Below are 23,933 nucleotides of genomic sequence, written 5' to 3'. Positions count from 1 at the left end.
TCTGTCCCTCTTTGCAGGTTGTTAAACAAGTGTCACCTTCTCAGTGACATTATGTAAAATTTCAGCCCATCTCCCCAGCACTCCCTGTCCCCCTTCCCAAATTTATTTTTCTTCTGAGGAATCCAGGCTCTAAGAAGGAAAAATAGAGCACTAGCAAGGTGAAATTGTGGCTTCTGGGAGAGACATAATCATGGTCATTAATTCAGGGTCACAAAAGGGAGTGCCTCTACAGGCCAGGCAGGTGCCTGATGTGAATGAGTGCAGGCCAGGTATGGGACAGTAGGGAGTGGTGGTGACCGGGGAAAATTGACCATATTGAGCTCCATCTGAAAGCTTTAAAATTCAAATTAAAAAAAAAATCTGTGCAGTCCATACAGAAAGAGCCTGTGGGTATTTTTAGGCCTATAGGCTGCTAGTCTACAAATGCTACTAGATAAATGCTGTGATAAAATCAGCTAGATTTACTGATGTTTCAAAGTCGCCCAAGTATTCCAGTACTTTGATCTCAACAACAGAAGTATTCTCTTATGTTTCTGGAAAGGAGGAGTTAGGCGGGGAAATAAATGCTTTCTTCCCTGTCATAGTTTTTCTAACCACTAGCATTAGATGTGCTGGAGTTTCATAATACTTTTCCCCTCATCTCTAGGCTCAAATTTTTAGTGGGATAGAGTGGAAACTAGACCAGACAAAGGGTGGACAACCCAGTTCTGCCACTTACTTATGAGACTTTAGTTCTTAAGTAACTTCCATCGACCAATTTATGAATAAAGAAGATGTGGTACGTATATACAATGGACGATTACTCAGCCATATAAAAGAATATTACTCAGCCATAACGCCATTTGTAGCAACATGGATGGACCTAGAGATTATCTTACTAAGTGAGGTAAGGCAGACAGAGAAAGACAGATATCATATGATATGGCTTATATATGGAATCTAAAAAAAAAGATACAAATGAACTTATTTACAAAACAGAAACAGACTCACAGACTTCAAAAATAAACTCATGGTTACCAGAGGGGGAAGGAGTGGGGGAGGGATAAATTAGGAGTTTGGGATTAGCAGATACAAACTACTATATATAAAATAGATAAACAACAAGGACTTACTGTACAGCACAGGAAACTCTGCTTAATATTCTATAATAACATATAAGGGAAAAGAATCTGAAAAAGAATAGATATATGTATAACCAAATCACTTTGCTATACACCTGAAACTAACACAACATTGTAAATCAACTATACCCTGATATAAAATAAAAATTAAAAAATTCTTGGAGCTCAGCTTGCTTAACAACAACACAGAAGTAACACCTACCTCATAAGGCTGGGGTGAGGGTTAAACAAAATTATGGATGCATAAGTGCTGTCTGTATCAAAAAAAAGCTATAGGAATTATATGTTACTATCTTACCAAAGAAAATTAGGCTACATTGGCCTATTTCTAAGCAATATGTACATACAATCTATTGACAAGCAATATCGTTTTATCAACACAGATTAGTTTTCTAACAAGTCCACTATTACAGAGTACAAGGGAAATTATATTATAGTTGGTTATCCATATTTTCTTAATTTTCTTTATGTGATAGATGCTTAAAGTTTCCTACATGCCTTTTCTGATGAACTGGACAAGAATGTCCAAAGAGATCAGAAATGTTGAATTAGTGAGACAATCTACACTGTTTCATTAAATTTATTTTACTTCATCAGTACATGAGACGCCTCCTAAATGTATTCACAAAGCTCAATGGCTAAAAACGTTTTTTAGAAGTGATATGACAATGCTTAAGGAAAAGGAAATAGCTTTCAAATTTCTATAATTATGCAGCCCAATTAAAATTATATAATAGCTGGGTGGGAATGTGAATTGGTACAGCCACTATGGAGAACAGTATGGAGGTTCCTTAAAAAACTACAAATAGAACTACCGTATGACTCAGCAATCCCACTACTGGGCATATACCCTGAGAAAACCATAATTCAAAAAGAGTCATGTACCAAAATGTTCACTGCAGCTCTATTTACAATAGCCCGGAGATGGAAACAACCTAAGTGTCCATCATCGGATGAATGGATAAAGAAGATGTGGTACATATATACAATGGAATATTACTCAGCCATAAAAAGAAACGAAATTGAGCTATTTGTAATGAGGTGGATAGACCTAGAGTCTGTCATACAAAGTGAAGTAAGTCAAAAGAGAAAAACAAATACCGTATGCTAACACATATATATGGAATCTAAGAAAAAAAACTGGTCATGAAGAACCTAGGGGTAAGACAGGAATAAAGACACAGACTTACTAGAGAATGGACTTGAGGATATGGGGAAGGGGAAGGGGAAGCTGTGACAAAGTGAGAGATGGCATGGACATATATACACTACCGAAAGTAAAATAGATAGCTAGTGGGAAGCAGCCGCATAGCACAGGGAGATCAGCTCGGTGCTTTGTGACCGCCTGGAGGGGTGGGATAAGGGAGGGTGGGAAGGAGGGAGACGCAAGAGGGAAGAGATATGGGGACATATGTATATGTATAACTGATTCACTTTGTTATAAAGCAGAAACTAACACACCATTGTAAAGCAATTATACTCCAATAAAGATGTAAAAATAAATAAATAAATAAAAAGATTAAAGGAAAAGAAAAAATTATGTAATAGCTGAAAGTTTCTGACACATAGGAAATAATGTTAACTTATATTTTAGTAAATATAACTTTTTATACCATTATTATCATTAGTCAAGTTGAAGAAATACTTCATGAAGTGAAATAGCGAGAATCAAAAGATGCTGAAGGAAAAGACTGGCCACTGATGATGGACAGCCTGTGTGCCTGCTGTGTACAGTCAAGCAGGTTGTGCACTGCTCATTCCAGGCTTTGGCAAATGGCATCACTGGTCACCACCATTCAGGTTCCCTCTGTGGCACCCCGAGTCACTCTGTGCTGGTATCCAACTATGGAATGCCCCCTAAACCTGCAGAGCAGGGACACAAAGAAAGCAGTACCACCAACTGGCAGGCAGGAGGGTATTTTAGAAAATTGTAGAGGCTTTTTTGGTGGTCACAATGATTGGCAGGGTCAGCATCATTTAGTGGGAGGGCGTCAAGGATGCCAGACATCAAAAAATGCATAGGATGGTCCCACAAAATAATTATTTTGCATCCCACATAACTTTTAGATGTCCTATTAAATATTATCCATGTTGGTGAGAAACCTATTTAGAATGATTTGAATCTAGAATCTACCTGTGTTTTACATTTAAACCTAAAGCATTTAGATATGATTTTAACATATTTTGAATTTTTCAGGCATACAACCACTGGGTAAATTGAAGGTATCTTGCCAAGAGCTGTTTGAAATGAGCTGTTTGAATCACATCACTGCTGTCTGAAATGGCTAAGGTGTCCAAGATGCCTATATAGTAGCACACGTTCTTGCATCTGTTGAGTGGTGCCCATGTCCCCCCATTACATTCACAGAGGAGCCAGCATTCCATGCCTTCATTCTGCCTCCTGGTGAATCAAGCTTAAGAAAAACCTTTGGAAAGACTTAACTATTTTATTATGAATGACTTCTAAGTTCTCCTGTCATTACACTTCGAGCATTATTTTGACTTTTAAAGTTATGTGTAAGTAGACCGTGTTTTCTCTGAGTTTCATTTCAGGATGGTAGAGAGAACATTAAGATCTTTGTTACTGAATCTGAATGAAGGGCACACTGAGTCTGGAAGGATTGACAACCACTGCTCAAGAACACACGAAATTGTCAGGTCTCTATGGAGTTCACATATTTGTTGCCTATTAACCAGGACCGTCCTTGCTGAGGTGGGCTAACTTCTGACTGATCTACTTATGTTGATCGGTGTAGCCATCCTGTCTCTGGGAGGTGTGCTGTACTCTTGAATTGAGGATAGGGACAAGAAGAGTGAAGGAAGGGTGGGAGAGAAGGAAGAGGTCATCCCTCCACTTCTAGGAAATATGATGGAGTGGAAAGGACAGTGGCCTGGAATTCTGGGGACCTAGATTCGGTTCCACAGAACTCTCTGTGTGTCCTCCGACATGGCACTTCAGTTCTATGAGTCTTAGGCTTTTTACCTGAAAAATGGACCAGATCCCTTCCAGTCTAGGCCTCTCAAAAAAAGTCCCACTTGACACTATACATATACTTTCCCTGAAAGCACCAATCACCTGCATATAAGAAGCAGAGCTGTTTCTCCTGTATCTATTGAGAAACATTGTGGGAGAGGGGAAAAGACAAGAGCACTAAAATTTTAAATAAATTTTTACAGGGATAGATATTTTAAGCACATGATCATGTGATATTCATAAGAGGAGATGAGGAAACTGAGGCTCAGAGATGTTAAGCAACCTGCACAAGGTCAGGACGCCAGGACACAACAGAGCAGGGGTTTGTACCCAAGCCTGCCTGACTCCAAAGCTTGTTCCAAACCACCATGTTTTCCTGAAGAGAAGGGGATCTGAGAGGCCCAGAAAGACCCTCACTTCTTAACTAAAGAGGAAAAGTCTTGTGTTATTGGCCAATTTCATTTGCTGAAACCACAGTATCATTATATGTAAGGTGACCACTTGTCCCCATTTGCCTGGTACAGTCCCACGGTATGCCTGTTTCCTAGCAGCATTTTAAAGTGCCCCTTTCACTCTCAAAAGGTTTGCCTAATAGATTTTATGGTCACCCAATTACGTGTTCATATGTCATGCCTCCTGTGATTGTATCCTGGAAGCCAAAAAAAAAAAAAAATCACTTGCTGTTGTGGGGATTAATGGTTTAAGTTAGAAATAAGCTTTCAGGTTCACTGTATTATGCATGTGCTATCAGTGCCCCAAATGTTTTCTATCCACATTAAGCAGCAGTCGGACTTCCAAATGTAGTAAGATGGTACGCCATTAAACTCCTGTGTGACTCCTTTATCTTCCCTTTGCTGGGGATAAAGTCTAATCCTTCAAGTGAAGCTCATGTCTCATGGGTTTAAAGAAAAGATCCTGAGAATGACATGTACTCTTTCAGATGAGGGTTTTCACTTTCAGGCACAGACACTGCAAAATATCTCACACTAGAAATGTTCCTGATGCCTCTGAATATCCTTGGGAAGCTGCCTGCTCATTCTATTTAAAACCCATAAGAGTCATCCCAGTGACTCCGGAAAGTATAGACGAATGGGAACTTACACACACACACACACACGCTTCACAGCAAATCCTAATGTTCTTCCTAAGCCATGAACATCAGTCTCACTTCTCCTTGTGGTCATCACCTACCAACCTCCTGGTCATGCCTCTAGAGTAGCTGAACATTTTGAAACCTTTGTCTTACCATTTTTTTGATTTCAATATCTAGAATTCAAGAGAACTCAGTCAATCCTTGTCCTCATATTGCAGAAGTCAACTGCCCCTTCCAGACCACTGAAATGGCTCTCACCAAGATATCCAATGATCACCATGTTGCTAAAGACAAAGTGTGTTCTCTTCTGTCCTCCTACTGACCATTCTACCTCTGTGACTTCACACTCTCTTGGTTTCCATCTCATGGTTCTAAGCTACCTCTGTCTTTTCCACAGTCTTTTCACCTCTATTTGTGGTAGCTTCAGCTCTCTGCTCTTGTCACTCTGTACCCTCCCCCTTAGAGTCTCAACCATATGCATGGCTCCACCATGCTACTGCAGCATTACTCAACACAGCTCTGCAGGTCACTTGTGTCCTTGCCCATTGTTCCTTGAAATTAGTTTGGGAAACTGTGCACACTATCACCTTTTGGACATTACTATTAAGGTTAAGAGTACAAGCTCTCATCAAAAATTATGGCTATCACTGTGGAAAATGATATGGAGATTCCTCAAAAAACTAAAAATAGAACTACCACATGACCCAGCAATTCCACTCCTGGGTATATATCAGAAAAAAACCAGAAACACTAATTCAAAAAGATATATGCACCCCAATGTTCACAGCAACATTATTTACAATTGCCAAGATACGGAAGCAACCTAGGTGTCTACCAACAGATGAATGGATAAAGAAGATGTTGTGTATATATACAGTGGAATACTACTTAGCCATAAAGAAGGAAATTTTGCCATTGCAGCAACATGGATGGACTTGGAGGGCATTATGCTAAGTGAAATAAGTCAGACAGAGAAAGACAAATACTGTATAATGTCATTTATATGTGGAATCTAAAAAACACAACAAACTAGCGAATATAACAAAAAAGAAGCAAACTCACAGAGAAAAAAACTATTGGTTACCAGTTGGGGGAGGGAAGAGGAAGGGGAAATACAGGAGTAGGGGATTGAAAGGTATAAACTATTAGGTATAAAATAAGCAACAAGGATATATTGTACAACACCAGGAATATAGCCAATATTTGATTTTTATTTTTTCTTTTAAAAAAATTTTATTGAAATATAGTTGATTTACAATGTTATGTTAGTTTTAGATGTACAGCAAAGTGATTCAGTTATATATATATATATATATATACACACATATATACACATATATATTCTTTTTAAAATTCTCTTCCATTATAGGTAATTATAAGATATTGAGTATAGTTTCCTGTACTATACAGTAGGTGTTTGTTGGTTATCTATTTTATATATAATGGTGTGTGTATTTTAATCCTAAACTCCTAATTTATCACCCCCTTTCCCCTCTGGTAACCATAAATTCGTTTTCTACATCTGAGTCTATTTCTGTTTTGTAAATAAGTTCATTTGTATCATTTTTTTAGATTCCACATATAAGCGATATCATATGATATTTGTCTTTCTCTGTCTGACTTACTTTACTTAGTACGATAATCTCTAGGTCCAGCCATGTTGCTGCAAATGTCATTCTTCCATTTTTTTTATGGCTGAGTAATGTTCCATTGTGTATATATACCACATCTTCTTTATCCATTCATCTGTCAATGGACACTTAGGTTGCTTCCATATCTTGGCTACTGTAAATAGTGCTGCAATGAACACTGGGGTGCACATATCTTTTCAAAAAATGGTTTTCTTCAGATATATTTTATAATAACTATAAATGGAGTATAACCTTTAAAAATTGTGAATTACTATATTGTATACCCCTAACTTATATAATATTGTACAAAAACTATACTTCAAAAAAAGTCATGGCTATCATCAAAAAGACAAGTGATTACATGTGCTGGTGAGGATGTAGGGAAAAGGGAACACCTGTGCACTGTTGGTGCAGCCACTATGGAAAACAGTATGGAGGGTCCCCCCAAAATTAAAAATAGAACTACCATATGATCTAACAATCCCCACTTCTGAGTATATATCCAAAGGAAATGAAAATAGGATCTTGAAGAGATATCTGCACTCCCATGTTCATTGCAGCATTATTCACAATAGCCAAGATATGGAAACAACCTAAATGGCCATCAATGGATGAATGGATAAAGAAGATAGAAGATGTGGTATATGTACACAGTGGCATATTATTCAACCATAAGAAAGAAGAAAATCCTGCCATTTGTTACAACATGGATGGGCCTTGAGGGCATTATGTAGGTGAAATAAGTCAGAGAAAGACAAATGTTCCACAGTATCACTTATATGTGGAATCTAAAATAAACAACGACAAAAAAACACAACAACAAAGAAAAGTCAAACTCATAGAAACAAAGTAGAAAAGTGATTGCCATGGGCTAGGGGGTGGGAGAAACAGGGAAAGGGTGCAAACTTTCAGCTGTAAGATGAATATGGTTTGATGTTCTAATGTAAAACATGGTCATTATAGTTGATAACACTGTTTTATACTATTGAAATTTGCAAGAGAGTAGAACTTAAATGTTCTCACCAAAAAAAAAAAAAACTGATAAATATGTGAGGTAATGAATGTGCTAATCAGTTAAGTAGGGGGAATCTTTTCACAATGTACATCAAATTGCCACAATATATACTTTAAATATCTTTCAATTTTATTTGTCCATTATACCTCAATAAAGCTGAAATTAAAAAGAATACTAGCTCTTAAATTATCTTTCTGTGTCTGAATCCTGGCCTTGTATTGTCATGTGACCTTGGACAAGTTACTTAATCGCTCTGTTCAGTGAGATCTATAAAATGGAAAAATTCAGGCCATACCGCGTGGGGATACTGTGCACAGAGGAGTCATGAATTAACGTGTGGGAAGTGGTTGGCTCACAGTAAACACTCAGTAACAGTATTATTTACCTATTAAAATGTCTGAGAGGTCCCAAAGAGAAGAAACCAGTTTTGCTTTATTTAACTCAATATTTCCCAAATATATTTGACCAGAGAAGTTTGAACATGACTTAGTTTAGTTTGAGAAACACATGTTACTGAATCTCTGACCCATCTCAACCCAAAACCGTCCAATGAGCTGCAGACTCACCACACACCTGGATGTAGGCTCGTATCCTACATCCAGTCTGTATCTCCCACCCCAGACTTTCCCTCCTTTACCAGTTACTATATAGTAAGTGGCATCACCTTCTACCCACACCAGCAATCTAAGGGTTGGCCGTGACTTCTCACTCACTGCTCACCCCATATCTGTCACCAGCTTCTACAAACTCTGCCACCATATTCACTTTCAAAGCGGTCCCTGCCTCTCCATCCCCGCCATGCTTACCACTTCTCAACTGCATGACAGCAATGGCCTCCTCACTGGTTTCCCTGACCTCAGTCTGGCTCCTTCTGAATTGCTGCCAGAACAATCATTTTAAAATGCCTAATTAGTCATATGAATCTGAGTCAGGCTGGGACCTGGGACCCTTTGCTGCAGTGCTTGCACCTGGACACACCTCTCCTCCAGCAACAAAATACAAAGAAACTGTATGGGACTAAAAATAACTGTGTGCATGTGCAGTTGGGGCAACTACTGGACCCAAAAGATACAGAGACCAAAAAACCCAACTGCCACTTTTGAAGAGCCTGGAGCAAAAACAGGGTGTCAGGAGCAAAAGCAGGGTACTGAGAATACCTCCTGCACACAACACCACCAGAGGGGTGAGCAAAACACCTAAGCCACCCCTCTGGCCCGACCCCTGGACACACCCCTACCCTCACCCCATATAAGGAACAAGCTTGCCCCCCTCAGGGAGCCAGCAAGCAAGGGAACCTGTTGTTTGTTCTCACTCCCACCTGCTGCAGCAGGGGCCCCAATAAAGCCTTGCCTGAATTTCTTGTCTTGCCTCTAGTCAATTTCTATTGCCTAGGGAAGGCCATGAACCCTGGTCGGTAACAAATCCTCTTCTTAAAAGGTTTTTCATGGCTTTCAGGATAAAATTTAAATTCCAGCTTAGTATAAAAAGCACACCTCTACCCCACACATTTCCACCGTTCCTATCTATTTAGAGGTGCCCAAATGTGTTACGCTGTATCATGCCTCTGTGCCTTTTCACAGACTGTTGCCTCTCCCTGGAATGTCCTTCTGCACTCACATGGCTCCTACTCATTCTTTAAGACCTCATCTGTCACTTCCTCTCGGAAGGCTCTCCTACGTAGATGCTTATCTTACAGTTTCCATGGTTGACTCATTCATTTCTCTCCCAGATGATTAGTCTCAGCCAATGATGGTAATTCCATTCTCTTGGCGGTCTCTGGTTTGGAAGTGGGTATGTGAGCCAACCCTGAAAATGAAAAATGAAGGGAAGAGTCGCCAGGGGGAGAGAGGTAGAGGGGGAAATTCTGACAAAGGTTTCTTGCTTCTAAGAAGAACATACTGGACAGATACAGACTTTCTCTTGACATTGTATGTGAAAGAGACACCAGGAATTCTGGCAGCCATCCTATGATGCTGACGGCAAATGGTCTGAGGGGGAGTTCTGGCCAACTGAGAAGAGCAGTGCAGAGAGAGAAAATGAACCTGGTTTCTCAATCCTGGAGTCATCCCTGACTCTGGACTTGGTGTTGTCTTGGATAATAAATCACTTTATTATTTAAACCAGTGTTTGTTAGAGTTCCTTGCTGCTAATGTCATGCTAACTGATGCAGCTGTCACCATCTCATGGGTCTCTCTGTCATCACAATCAATCATCACACCAAAGTCAGGAACATGACAGAAAACCCTCACTGAACTTCAGCGCCATCCTGGTGGACCTCAATAATGCAATATGATAAAGACAACAAATAAGAAGTGTAAATATTGGAAAGGAAGGCACAAAACTGTCACTATTTCCAGGTGATAGTATCATCTACAAGAAAAGGCAAAGATTCTAACAAGCTACGGGAATTAATCAGAAGTCAGTAAGGTTTTCAGATTCAAAGCAGGTGATTTACTACACACAAGCAAAGACCATAAAAAATATGATAATGGAAAATCCCATTCAAAATAGCTAAATGCACAAATTAGAATAGTCACATAATATCCAGGATATCCATAAGAAATATGCAAAACTTGCATGAGGATGACATTAAGACATAGCTGAATAACCTAAAAGAAAATCTGAAAAAAATGGAGGAATATAGCAGTGTTCCTGAATAGAAGTCAGTTATTTTGAAGTTCTAGATCTCCTCTAATTAAACTAAAATTCACTGCAATTTCAATACAAATCTCAACACATTTTCAGAAATGACAAATGGAGAAAGTGCACATGATTAATCAAGAAACTCTGGATAAAAAAAGATCCATGAGGGGGAACTTGACCTGTCTGATGTCAAAACTATACTATAGTTAATAATGGAGCAGGAATACTAAAATATGCAATTCAGAAATATACCTTTGAAAATAATGAAAGGTTATGATAAATAACTTTGAGAAAAATCACTAACCAACTGGGAGAGGGAAAAAGTATATCCCTTCTTCATGTCAAACACACATAAAAATTCCAAAGAAGTTAACAGATCAAATAAAAACAAACGTAGATAGCTAGTGGGAAGCAGCCGCATAGCACAGGGAGATCAGGTGCTTTGTGACCACCTAGAGGGGTGGGATAGGGAGGGTGGGAGGGAGGGAGACACAAGAGGGAAGACATATGGGAACATATGTATATGTATCACTGATTCACTTTGTTATGAAGCAGAAACTAACACACCATTGTAAAGCAATTATACTCCAATAAAGATGTAAAAAAACAAAAAAAAAAAACCCAAAAAACAAATATTAGATCAAACCACATGAAATCACCATTTTTGTAGGTCAAAAGCAGTTGAGTATCAGCAATTTCACATAGTTCAAGCTAATGCATTAATTATGAGGATGAAAACACAGAAAACATGTTTATAATCTTGGAATGAGGGAAACTGACATAAAATAATAAAACTTAGAACATAGAAAAATTAAGTAGTCTGCACATGCAGAAGCTGTCTGTGCATATGAAAAGTGCCTGTGCTACAAAGTTAACATTAAAATAAGTTAAAAGCCAAGAACAAATTATGAGGAAAGAAGTTAATACTTGTAAAAGGCAAAAGATTAATATGCAGATTATAAAAGAATTCCCACAATCTATAAGGGAAGGAAAAAAACAAAACAGAAATTCACAAAGGAAACAAGTAGTTCCCAGGAGAAATGCACATGGACAATTATCCTTTGAAAAGATGCTCACCCTCACTAGTAAAAAGGAACAGGCAAATTAAAACAATAAAATCTCTTTTTTTTTTCAATCTTAGAAATTGGTCACATCAGGGTTAGTGCTTATGTGAGGAAGCAGCCATTCTCGTACTCACATTGTTAGTGAGTGTTAGTCTTTCAGAGGATAAATTATTTATCCATTTCCATCAAAATTTAAAATGTGTATATCCTTCAACTTTTAAGAATCTGTCATAGAGAAATACTTGTATATGCACATTCATTGCAGCACTGTTACAGCTAATAAATAGGAAATATCAGTTTTCCAACAGTAATTTGGTGATTAAATAAATTATGACATCTCTACATGATATTATTCAGCCAGTTTTTAAAAGGACACAGATTAATATGTATTGATATGGAAAGTCCTTCAAGCCATATGATAAAGTGAAAAAAATGAATTGTAAAATAATACATACAGAACAATCCCATTTATGTAAAAACAAAATCCTATATCCATTCTACACGTCAATGTGCATAGACTGGCTATCAGGAGTATTAGGGTCAAGGAAAACATTCTATAAAATTGTACTTTAAAAATCTTTTATAAGAAGAACACATCATCTATTATCTATGTCATTATACAAATACAATTAATTTCATTTCAGTTCACTTAGAAGTCAGTTCCACACATGTGCATGTGGTATGGCCAATTCCAGACATTTCCCAGGATTTCAAAAATTTTAATCATTTGGTGAAAACTACATATCCATATATAACAGCAGCTCCTTTCCTGCTGTAGGCTCTGATTTTTAAAAATTCCTATTTCAATTCTTATTTTCCCCCAAGGACCACAAAATAACACACAAAATACATTTTCAGTGAAAAGGAAATTAGCAGAACATCAGTTTTATCCCAGTTCTTTAACTGCTATTGTATTTCACGACAGCTCTACTTTGAAGATAAAGGGGAGTTTTGCCTCATCCAGGCAAGCACACTTGAAGATCTTAAACTTTGAACAATAAAAGGAGGGAGGAGCATGTTTTAATCATCCAATCTGTCCTCTCTATGATCTTCAGTCATTCCTGGGCCATCTGGATTGGACACCCCACTGCTGCCTCCTTCCTAACCAGGCTACTACTGGCATGTAATTTATTAGCCTTTAGGATGACTTCATACCATTTCACTTAATAGGAGGGCCAGGACCCCCATTTCAAGCCCTCCCATTTTCCCTCAGTGCTCGCTTGCTCACTCTCTCCTTCCTGCCTGCCTGCCTCTCTGCTTTTCTCCCTCTCTCTCTTTCTCATCCTTATCACAAACCTCTGACACTGGGTTCGCCTAGGCTTCTCTCCCAGCTGCCGGCCCGCGGTGAGCCGGCAGCTGGAAAGCCCGCACTCTTCTCAGGCGTGGAGGAGAGCCCAGCGCAGGGCACGTACCTGTGTTTCTGGCTGTGATCTTGGAACTGTGTCTCAGCAGACGGACAAACACGTTGCTGCTGCAGTGGTTCACCAACTGCAGGCGGAGACCCCTCCGAGTCTGGATCTTGACCAAGCATTTTGCCATTACTGGTTCTTCAATTCCCTCAGTCTCCTCCTCCTGTCATGGCCCAGGGCAGCTACCGCCAGCCATAGTGGCTTTGACCTTTCACTAACTGTCCATTCTGTTTTAAAGGACCGAGGCAGGGCGCACTGAATGAATCAAATGTCAGGCTCCTAATGCAGCCAACAGAAATAACTCAGGAGGGATCAGCATGGGGCCGGAGGAGGGAGGGGGCTGCTATTTTTAAACTCTCCACTCACTCCCCTAACAGACAATGAAATAATATGCATCATTCCTACCCCAGCTTGTCCTAAACCATCCAGGCCAGAGGACCCCAGCCTAATGCCCTACAGTGTCCTAAGAATTGAATGTCCCCGCTAAAGATAAAAATGACAACTGGACAACTGTGCAATGGAGAACGCCCCCTTGATTTCTTTTAAAAATAATTTGAATCTTTATTAAGTTCTAGAGCAGCGCTGTCCAGTAAAAATACAACGCAAGCCACATTAAAGAAGAAAGCATATGAAAAGTAAAAGAAATAATTAAAATTAATTTTAATAATGCTCTTTTAATTTTTTAAAAATTTATTTATTTAATTTACTTATTATTTTTGGCTGTATTGGGTCTTTGTTGCTATGTGCGGGCTTTCTCTAGTTGTGGTGAGCGGGGGCTACTCTTCGTTGTGGTGCGTGGGCTTCTCATTGCAGTGGCTTCTCTTGTGGAGCACGGGCTCTAGGCACGCGGGCTTCAGTAGTTGTGGCGCGCAGGCTTCAATATTTGTGGCTCACGGGCTCTAGAGCGCAGGCTCAGTAGTTGCGGCGCACAGGCTTAGCTGCTCGGCGGCATGAGGGATCTTCCCGGACCAGGGCCAGAACCCGTGTCCCCTGCATTGGCAGGCGGATTCTTAACCGCGGCGCTACCAGGGAAGCCCCAATAATGCTCTTTATTTAAAGCCAAGATATCCAAAATAGTATCATTCACTATATAACAATATCAAAATAATAAAATAGTTTAGATACTTTTTTTCGTACTAAGTCTTTGAAATTGGTGTACATTTGCACACTTACAACATGTCTCCATTCAGACCAGCCACATTGCCAGTGCTCAGCAGCCACAGGGGCTGCCGTGTTAGACAGCACAGCTCTGGACAAATTGCTGAGCTCCTCACAGCATTATCTCTGTTCTCACAGGGATGGTAAAATTTTCTTCATTTTATAGAGAAGGAAACAACATCCTGGAGAAAGTAACTGCCCTGACCAAATTTATAGAGTTAGTAAGTGGCAAAGCCATGATTTGAACCTAAGCATCCAATTAACATCAGTTGACTAAGAAGACAGTCCCCCAGGAAGAGAGCTGTTACTGCCCCCACTTCTAACCACATGTGTTTTCAATGCAGGATCTAAATGTTACATTCTCTCTCTCAGGACTTTTGAAAGTCCTGCACTTGTACCGCTGAGGCATGAAATGTGCTTGCATCCCAGAGTAAGTGCTCAGGGAGCAAAATGTTTTCAGAGTATTGAAAAATTCCTATATTTGAAAAAATTTCAACTGATTAACAACTGTGCCCCACATACTATCCTTCAGTTCTATTTCTTGGCTGGTATATTTTTCCCACTCTCATTTTTAGAAGAAAAAACTTTTCCTCCCACTATTTAATTATTCATGCATGCGTTTTTCTACTTTAAATAGCTACTGAGGGCAAGTGATAATTTTCTAATAAAAATCTTTTTTTCCCCCTCTCCTGACAAAACAAACCATTATATGCAGGGCAGTCAGCTGAAATTCTGCATTGTTATACTTCACTGTGGGAATATAAATTGATTTAGCATTTCTGGAAAGAAGTTTAGAAAAATATATTGAGTTTTATAGGAGTGATATTCGTTGACTCAGAAATTCCACTTTTAGGAATTTAGCCTGAGGAAATAATGAGAAACGTTGACAAAAATTTTTGGACAAAGATTTTCATCGGAGTATCATTTATTATAGCAAAAAGAAAAAAATAAATCTAAATTTCCAGTGGGAAAATGATTAAACACATGTGATAGAATATTGCACATCCATTAAAATGTATGTTTAGGAGTTTAATGATGTGAGGGAAAGCTTGCAATGTATTGATTAGTGGAAAAAGCAGTTTATATAAGCAGTATGACCTCAACTATGTAAAAAATGTACATTACGGACCAGATTATAAATCTTGAAAGGGGAGAAGGGTGGTAGCCCGTTGTGCACTGTGGGCTGAGGTCACCGCTAGAGACCTCCCAGGGGGCTCCCTTGCCCTGCCCACGGGTTGTCAGTTCCAGGTATAGTAGGGCAGTTCCTACGCTCACGGCCATTAGTCAATTTCCAAACCCTACACTTGAAAGTTAAATACCCCTAAAAATTCACAAAACCTTCAGGCCTTTGCAATTCCCCTTGTGATATAATACTGAGCAGAATCCCCATATATAAAACAGACTGCACAGAGTGGGGCCCTGGGGTAGTACTTGCTAGGTCTTGCCTCACTAGCCACCAACAGTGGTTCTTGAAGAACTACTGAAAATCTTTAGGATACTGGAAAACAGATCAGAAAATCCCCATCCCAGATGAATCAATGCTGTGCAGTAACACAGATAAAAGATTTCAAAGATTAATGTGGGCTCATTTGCATAGCAGTAGACCAGGGCTCAGATATTGAGAAAATCTCCCTTTGCCTGTTTGGAGGGAATACAGATGAATCTGTGTGCTTATCATTATAAATTATAAAGACAACATGATGTGAACCTGAGAGCCCACTCTAAACGAACAGCCCTTCCAAAAAAACAAAACAAAACAAACAACAAAAAAAACCAAGAAAGCAAATTAAAAACCTGAAACAAAACCACCACCATACTTTATTTCTGTTCTTTTCCACCAGGAGAGTTATTCTCCATTAATTCTCAAGCTTCAAATCTCACTATTGTTTTGAAGTGTCTCCTTCTTTCCTTTTATTAACTACTAGTCATAATATTTTGCATTTCGTGCATGTAAAAATTTTCCCTTTTTTTAGCTTGTTCCCACTCTTTGTGCTACTTTTCAGAGATCTTAAGTAGATTCTTTCACCCTCTTTCTTCTGGGGACCTTCAGCTTTTATTTAGAGAGAGGGAACCTAGAAGGACCAGCATCCCATATTGTCCCATATTCCTCTCTACCTTGTACTCTACCCAAAGGTGTGGCTACATTTCAAGAGGAAGAAGCAAAGGAAGGCAGGGATGCAGTGCCAACCCAAGGATTCTGGGAGGAACCGCACAGGAGGCTTGTTTTCGTGTGAGGCACTGTGCTCACAGACTGATATCAACAGCACAACATTTGGGTGCTCTTGAATATCCTTCCTGTTTAGATTTGTCTGTTTGTTTGAAGAATCAGGAATGCATGTCTGGGCGTGACAAGAGGCTAAAGAAAGCAGCGGATATGTGTGAAGAGGGGAATCGATTTTCCACAGTGAGATGTCAGAAACACTGATAAATCAGGCAGAAGCCACAGCGGAGGAACAGAGTTCAATGGTAAGAGCAGTTCACGAGCCTGGATTTCATGTCTACTTTGTGACAAACTTCCTGACACAGATTTGAGGCAAGGGAACAAGCTTGTCTCTGATTTGTGGGTGACTGGGAGCTACTGGATGACTTGGAACCCTGGTGCATTTGAAAATGGAGACAATACTTCTCCCGTGGATGTTAGGACAAGGAAATGAGATCATGTATATCAACTGCCTTGCGTAGTGCTGGTTCCTGGTTGATGAACCAGAACTTACTAAGGAGTTACAGAAAGCAAGGTTTAAAGCACAAGCTCTGTGTTCTAATACCGGCTGCACCGTTTATCTCTGACCTCAGTTTCCATGCCTGTAAAATGAGCATAGCAAAGGCAGGACCTACCTCCCAGGGCTGTTGTGAGGATTAATAGGTAATCCACGTGGCATGCTCAGATCAGTGCCCAGCACAGGTTACTCAAGAAAAATTAGTGATTTTTTTTTTTTAACACAGGCTCATTCCTTTCTCTCCTTTACTCAAGGGGAAGACAGTGAGGATTTTAAATCATCTGGATTTTCCTCCTTCTATCAACCATCTGTCTCTAACATTTCTAGTTACTTCTCCCCAAATAGTAGGGAAGCGGCATTGCAGGTTGTTAAGTTTACCTGACCAGCCCTGTAACCTTGGGAAAGCTACATACGCTTGTTGAACTGTAGTTTTCTGCCTGTAGAATAGTACTGATGTTGGCACTTATGTAACTGAGTGCCTGATATGTAGCAGGCACAATAAATATCATGTACCTTAGTAGCTGTTTTGAAAACTCACAGATTTCACAGGTGTAGTGGATTCGGCCATTAGTTGAAAGAGTTATGGAGATTCACTGAAATTTTAGCTAACTGCTAACTCCAATTAGAAAGATAATAAAAAGTTATTACATACGTTAAATGTTCTTTGTAATACATTTAGACATTAAGTACCAATTATTAAGAGTCCTGGGCACTATCACATATTATATTTATCATATAATAAAATATAATAATGATATAAAACATTTTAATACTATATTTGTGATACAATGGGTATATTCTTGGGTGTATAATAAGGAGAAATGGAAGCAGTTCCCAGCACCACTAAGTGACAGGGCTGTTCGGTCAGGTAGTCAATCATCTGTGTAATTCAATTTCCTCCTTCATAAAGTGAGGCAACATTATCTGTTCTATCCATGTCAAGGAAATGGTCATGAGGCTCAAATTATGATAACTCATGTGAAGAAAACTCTGAAAATGTATAAGGTGCTTAGGCATATCAAATGCTCTTCCTTTTATTATCCCCCTTATTAGATGAAGCATTCACTGAGTGCTTCCTGCCTGTAAAATGAGAGCACTGCTCGGCGGGGCCAGGCATCACCACGCAGTGGTGGGAAAGAGGCCAATAAACCTCTCTGGAGAATTACAGTTGCAGACAGAATAGAACAGAAATTAAACAGCACAGCTGGGCTCTCCTCAACATCATTGAGGGGAAGGAGAATGCTCTTCACAGGAACTTCATGGCTGTAGAGGATTCTAGCATAAGGGCTCATCCATCTGTTGCCCTGAGCATCCCATACACTGATAACTGTGGTATCTCTAGACAGGCAGCTTATGCGCGCCGAGACAGACAATGAGAGAGAGTCAGAGACAGAGAGAGAGAGACAGAGAGGTGGGAAGGCAGGCAGAGTGTCACAGGGCCCTCTCTCCGTCCGCTCGGGCCACCGGTGATGATTTCTAGACGGGCAGAAAATACAGACAGAATGCTCCATCAGACACTGCCCCACTCTCCCTTCCTGCCTCCCTGTGTCCTGTCCCTCACTTTCCCCCCCAACCTCTCAGTGTCAATATCTTTGAAATAAAATCTCAGGTGGTTGTCATTATTATTATTATTATTTACAAAAAGCACTATCTGCACAGTGTAGGAAAGTGGAGAACTACCAGAAGTTAGGAAATGGGTGGAGATCCCAACAGTCCCTCAAAAGGGACAGCCCAGAGAAAACTGCTGCTGAAATTTGCTCTATTTCCTACCAGACCTGCAGGAGCTTTAAGTTCAAAAGGGTTGCAAATATAGTTAAAATATTTGCAAGTTGGTGAGGTCTAGAGAAGCCATAATTGAGTGTGAAATTTTAACCTCAAAGCCTAAACTACCAATGTGTTGTGCTATATATCATTCTGCATGATGGTTTTTGTGTGTGTGTGTGTGGTACGCAGGCCTCTCACTGCTGTGGCCTCTCCCATTGTGAAGCACAGGCTCTGGACGCGCAGGCTCAGAGGCCATGGCTCATAGGCTCAGCCGCTCCGCAGCATGTGGGATCTTCCCGGACCGGGGCACGACCCCGTGTCCCCTGCATCGGCAGGCGGACTCTCAACCACTGCGCCACCAGGGAAGCCCGTGTGTGATGTTTTGAGCTAAAAATTTTAAAACTGAATTTTTTTCTTCAGGGTCTGACTTTCTGAGTGCTATTTACCAAGATCTGAGCAAGCCTCAGTTTGCCTGCTCTTCACCTCCTTCCTTCTCTGACAGAGTGTCCATGAAAGGCTGCTTTAGAAGATGCTCCATAAGGACAGACAAGCCTGCATCCAGGTGAGCCAGTTCACAAACTGGTTGGCTAGTCATTCATTCATCCAACAGATACTCCCTGAGCACCTTCAGTGTGCTAAGCACACTGAGTGCGAGCCTGATCACGGTCTCGGCCCCATCCTGGAGGGCGATATAGTTGTGCAACAGGTAAACCAACAAATAGACAAGACAGCATGAGTGCTATGAAGGGAATAAAAGGATGTTATCATCATCAATAAATTGGCAGGAGTGGTTTTGGGGGTGAAGCTTCAGATGGAGCCGTTAGGGAAAGACCATCTTAGGGTGACAGTTTACCCTACATCTTAAGAGAAGACAGAAGGATCCCAGTTATGCAAGGATACCTTATCATATACTGAATGCTTATCTGGCATATGGAAGTCTGTTTGGGGGCTTTCTTTCTGGCACCTGAATCAGAGTCTTCATTACTTTTGCTTTAGAGTAATGATAGGTCACCCTTACTGAGGGCTTGATATGCACCAGGCTTTGCTCTAAGCCCTTCATATACATTCTCTCAGGAATGCTGATCTTATTTTTGAGAGTACCTTTGTCTTTTTCATAGTTAAAAAATATATATATAATAGGTCAATTAATACTTATGACTACCGTATTAACTAGGGTTATTATCTCTAAATTTTACAGATAAGGAAACAGAGGCTTAAAGATTAGGAGCCACGTCCTACAAAAATAAAGGAGTGCCTTCCAGGAACATCATACCTTCCCCCAAACACACAGCATCACTGAACCTTCCTTCTCCCTCACCCTTTATCTAGACAAACACCCACCTGTCAATTCCACCTCCTAATTCTTCTTCCTCACCCACTTCCCAGTCTCAGCCACCTCACTGGAGTCTGATGCATCTGCCCTCTCACCCTCTGACACATTCATCTCAGAGCATCTAGATACAAAGCAAGTTTTAAAAAACACACATCTGTTCACTTCAAACTGTCAGAGAGCCTCTTTCAAACATATCCAGTAGGGATTTTCTTGGAACTTTTAGCTCATAAATATAGAACAAAAGCTTAGTGATAATTTCTCAGGGCCACAGAATCTTAACAAATAGAGATACATTCCATACACTTAATGGAAAATCTAAAGATGAAGAATGACATTTGCTTAAATAACCTTCCCAATTAGGTCCCAGAGTATAATGCTGGAAACTTCTCTAGAGCTTTAGGAGAAAAGGTATTAAGTAACTTCTCAGGTGAATTTGCTTAATGCTTTGTCTTTTAGGATTTTTTTTTCTTTTGGTTTTCTGGTAATCCAGATTCTATCAAACAAATCAAAGAGAAAGGAAACCTACAGTGGAGTGAGGGGCAGGACAAGTCTAACTCTACGAAAGCCTTAGATGTAGCATGCGATGCTCTAGCTGCAATGAAATGGGCATCTCAGTCTCTATTTCCAAATCTCTTCTGCCAAGCAGAAAAAGCCATGAAGGGACCCATCGGAGACTGAGAATCAAGAGACCTGCTGACAGCCTAAGAACCTCCCACACTTCCTCATATTTTCCTGACACTCCATCTTATTTCCAAACAAGAAAGAGCATATCATTCCAAGCAGTCAGCTTTGGGTAAGAAACAAAAGTTAAAAAACATGTTTGTGACTTAAGATAAAAGTATTGCTGGGCCACTGCCTCTATCTTCCGAAGAATGAATTTAGCTCCTGGCCCCCAAAATTGACTACAAGATTTCTTCCTAAATGTTTAAAATGAGCATACTTTGTTCCAATAGGGAAAAGTTTAAATCCTTAAAAAATAAAGTTAGAGCAAAGAATATAAAAAAAACCTCACTGGTTATTTTTAAATGATAGAAAAAGCCTAATGTATTACAAATATGCATTGTACTTATGAGTTCTCAGTGGAAGCAGGTGAGAACTCTGCATTTTTTTCTGTTTTATTCCATAGTATGGCTTATATTTCATCTTAGGGCTTAGGGTCAGGAACAGAAAAGTTGGCTAGAATGGCTCCCCTTCCATTCAACCATCCACCCGTTAATGAACAGATACCAGGCATTGTGCAGGGAGGGGCACCCAGCTAGACCAGACATGTAAACTAATGGTTAGACAGAGGAGTTTTAAGAATCAAATGTAAGTGGTGCCTCCAGGGAAATGGACAGCAGAGTGGTGGTTACCAGGGGCTTGCGGGGCGGGGTGGTGGTGGAGATATTTGTCAAAGGGTACAAACTTCCCGTTATTAGATTAACAACATCTGGGGGTCTAATGTACAGCATGGTGACTGTAGCTAATAACGCAGTATTATATACTTATATGTGGCTAAGAGAGTAGATCTTATGTTCTCACCATAAGAAAGAAATGATAATTATGTGATGGGATGGAAGTGTTAGCTAACTCTACGTGGTAATCATTTTGCACCATATAAATGTATCAAATCAACACATTGTACACCTTAAACTTACACAATGTTATATGTAATTATATCTCAATAAAGCTAAAAAGAAGAATCAATGCAAGAATGAAAGCGAAGAAAGGTATTAGTTCTGTCTTTAAGCCAGGGACATTTCATAGAGGAGGAGCCACTTGACCAAACAGTATGGATCTAGCAGATGGAGCAGAGGGAAGCTGGAAGAGCAGCCCCAGTAAAGGAACCAGCAGAGAGGAGCCCATGTGGGCCTGTGGTACTGGGGCAGTGCGGGGGGAGCTGCATTCACAGAATGATGAGAGGGTTGAGCAGGACCAAAGGAGGGAAATAAGGCTGGAGAGGTGAGCGTGGACCAGATTGTGAGGAGCCATGAACACCTTTTGGGGCTGGACTCTACTCCACAGTCAATGAGGAGGTTCTAGAAACTACTTCAAATAAGGGTGATTGCTCTAGCAGGAGTTTACAGGATGGGTTATAGGGAGATCAATAAGGAAGATACTACAGTGTCCCCAGAAAGAGAAGAGGGGACCTGAAATGAAGCTATAGCGGCAGGCTGAAGAGCCAGGGCAGATGTCAGAGTTACTTCTGGGATGGACTTGACGGTGGTGGCCGAGTGGATGTGGAGCATGGGAGGGGTATCAAGGCAAGGATGGCCTCCAGGTCTCTCTGGTTGGGGTAACTTCGTGGATGGTACTGTCATTAACCAAGTCAGAGCAGGAGCAGTTTGGAGACTGGGATTTGGGGAAGGATGAGAACACGAGTGTAGTCGTAAACCCATTAAGTTTGATGTGTGAGCTGTGAACTGTGAGCTGTTGTGTGGCGTTAGTGGAGGTGGCCAATAAGCAGCTGAGAGTATAGGGTGGCAGTGTGAGGCTGAGCTCTAATACAAGGAAGCTAATCCAAGAGGAACAGAGAGGAGGTCAAGGTCACCCTCATCAGTGAAAACACCACACCTAGAATCCTGTCTCCTTATTCCAAGTTCAGTGGTCTCTCCATTTCCAAACACCAATGAAGAGCAAGCTTTACTGTCTTCCCGCTGTGGTAAGGCAATGTTTTAAAATGTTAATTGATTAATTCACCCATGCTCACAAAAGTCCTGGAAGCCTTTTCTTGATCCTCAGCCCAGAGAGCAAACCTAACCTACCCAACAATAAAACAACGACCACAAATATTTAGCCATTAATCTCACACACCATTCTCGAAGACAGAAAGACCTCCTCAACCTGCAGACTGCACAACAGAATTCTGAGTAAAAGGAAAATTGAAGGGGTTACAAGTAGAGGAGAGTGTAAAATAAGAGACCCCAGTCTCCAAGGATCATGTACCATCCATTGACAGCACCAAGGAGCCTATGGGAGTCATCACCCAACAAACCACCCATAGACTGTGCAGATGCAGAACTGTCCATTCCCTCTCTGATTTATCTACTATAGGAGACACTCTTATTCACTGGCGCATGGTGCTCTTAAAACCCTTTGAATAAAGATAGGGCCTGAATACCTATAGATACCCCTCTATAGGGGTGATGGTAACATGAAGGGAAAACTTCCACAGCTGTCCATACATGAAACCAGGTGAAAATCTCCCACAGATGTTGGACAGGGACCACGAATTTCACAACTATATTGCATTCTTCAAAAACATGCATGAGGAATTTCCTTGGACAAGAATTTAAGCCATCTCTCTCTGACTAAGATGATCTATAATTCAGATTATTCCCTCCATATAAACAAAGGGTTTTTCCTCTATCCTGGTCAAACCTAGGACTTGAAATTTGCCTGATGTTCCATAACTTAGATATATCAAGGTAATCTATTCACAGTGCAGTGTTGTCAGATGTCAGTGCCCAGAGGTTTTTCTGTAAGAATAATGGGTGACAACGCTGTCCTTACTGGCTCCAGTGAGAACAGCCTCCTTTCGTCTGCTTAGAACTCTCAACCAAGAATCTATTTCCTTTGTCTCTGTACAGGATGAATTTGTTTTCTCATCACTTCTGCTGTATTATTTCACTCCCTCCAGGCACAAGTCGCCATTACAGATGAACCATTTTTCTCTGAGTAAAGGAAATTGAATTGGGCTGCATCAATAAATGGAGCTCCAATTTTTTTCCATATTTCCCAACAGCTCTGCAGATGGTATTAAGAAACAGGCATCTGTGTCTCCCTGTTGAAAAAAACAGGCTCTTCTGGAACTATGGGCTCCTTGTGTTGCTGCTAGGTAACCAAGAAACTAGAGGCAGCAGGACCCAATCCTTCACCCAGCACACCAGCCGAGGGCCTCTCTCTCTCACATTCTAGTTGTATGCTCAAAAGAGAAACACAAATGGCAAGAAATGCAAGAAAAATGTCCAACTACTCTAAGTTTTGCATTTCAAATTATCAAAGATTTTAAAAAACGGTTATACTAAATTC

At 40.3% G+C, this 23,933-nt stretch overlaps 1 protein-coding gene across 2 annotated transcripts in view; it reads right to left on the bottom strand.

The window, feature by feature from the left end:
* Positions 1-23,933, bottom strand: part of FRMD3 (FERM domain containing 3) — a gene marked incomplete at both ends in the record, with an annotated part of 305,970 nt that overhangs the window by 13,873 nt on the left and 268,164 nt on the right. The window contains one exon of one of the 2 annotated variants that reach the window (XM_079705930.1): positions 12,954-13,080. The exons of the other annotated variant lie outside the window; for it this stretch is intronic. Within the exon in view, the coding sequence (XP_079562056.1) occupies positions 12,954-13,080 (127 nt within the window). Of the gene's footprint in view, positions 1-12,953; positions 13,081-23,933 lie in introns of those variants that run through there. 2 annotated transcript variants of the gene reach the window in all.

This window comes from Hyperoodon ampullatus, assembly GCF_949752795.1.
Source record: "Hyperoodon ampullatus genome assembly, chromosome: 6".
Taxonomy (NCBI): domain Eukaryota; kingdom Metazoa; phylum Chordata; class Mammalia; order Artiodactyla; family Ziphiidae; genus Hyperoodon; species Hyperoodon ampullatus.
This window is presented reverse-complemented; position numbering and strand designations above follow the sequence as displayed.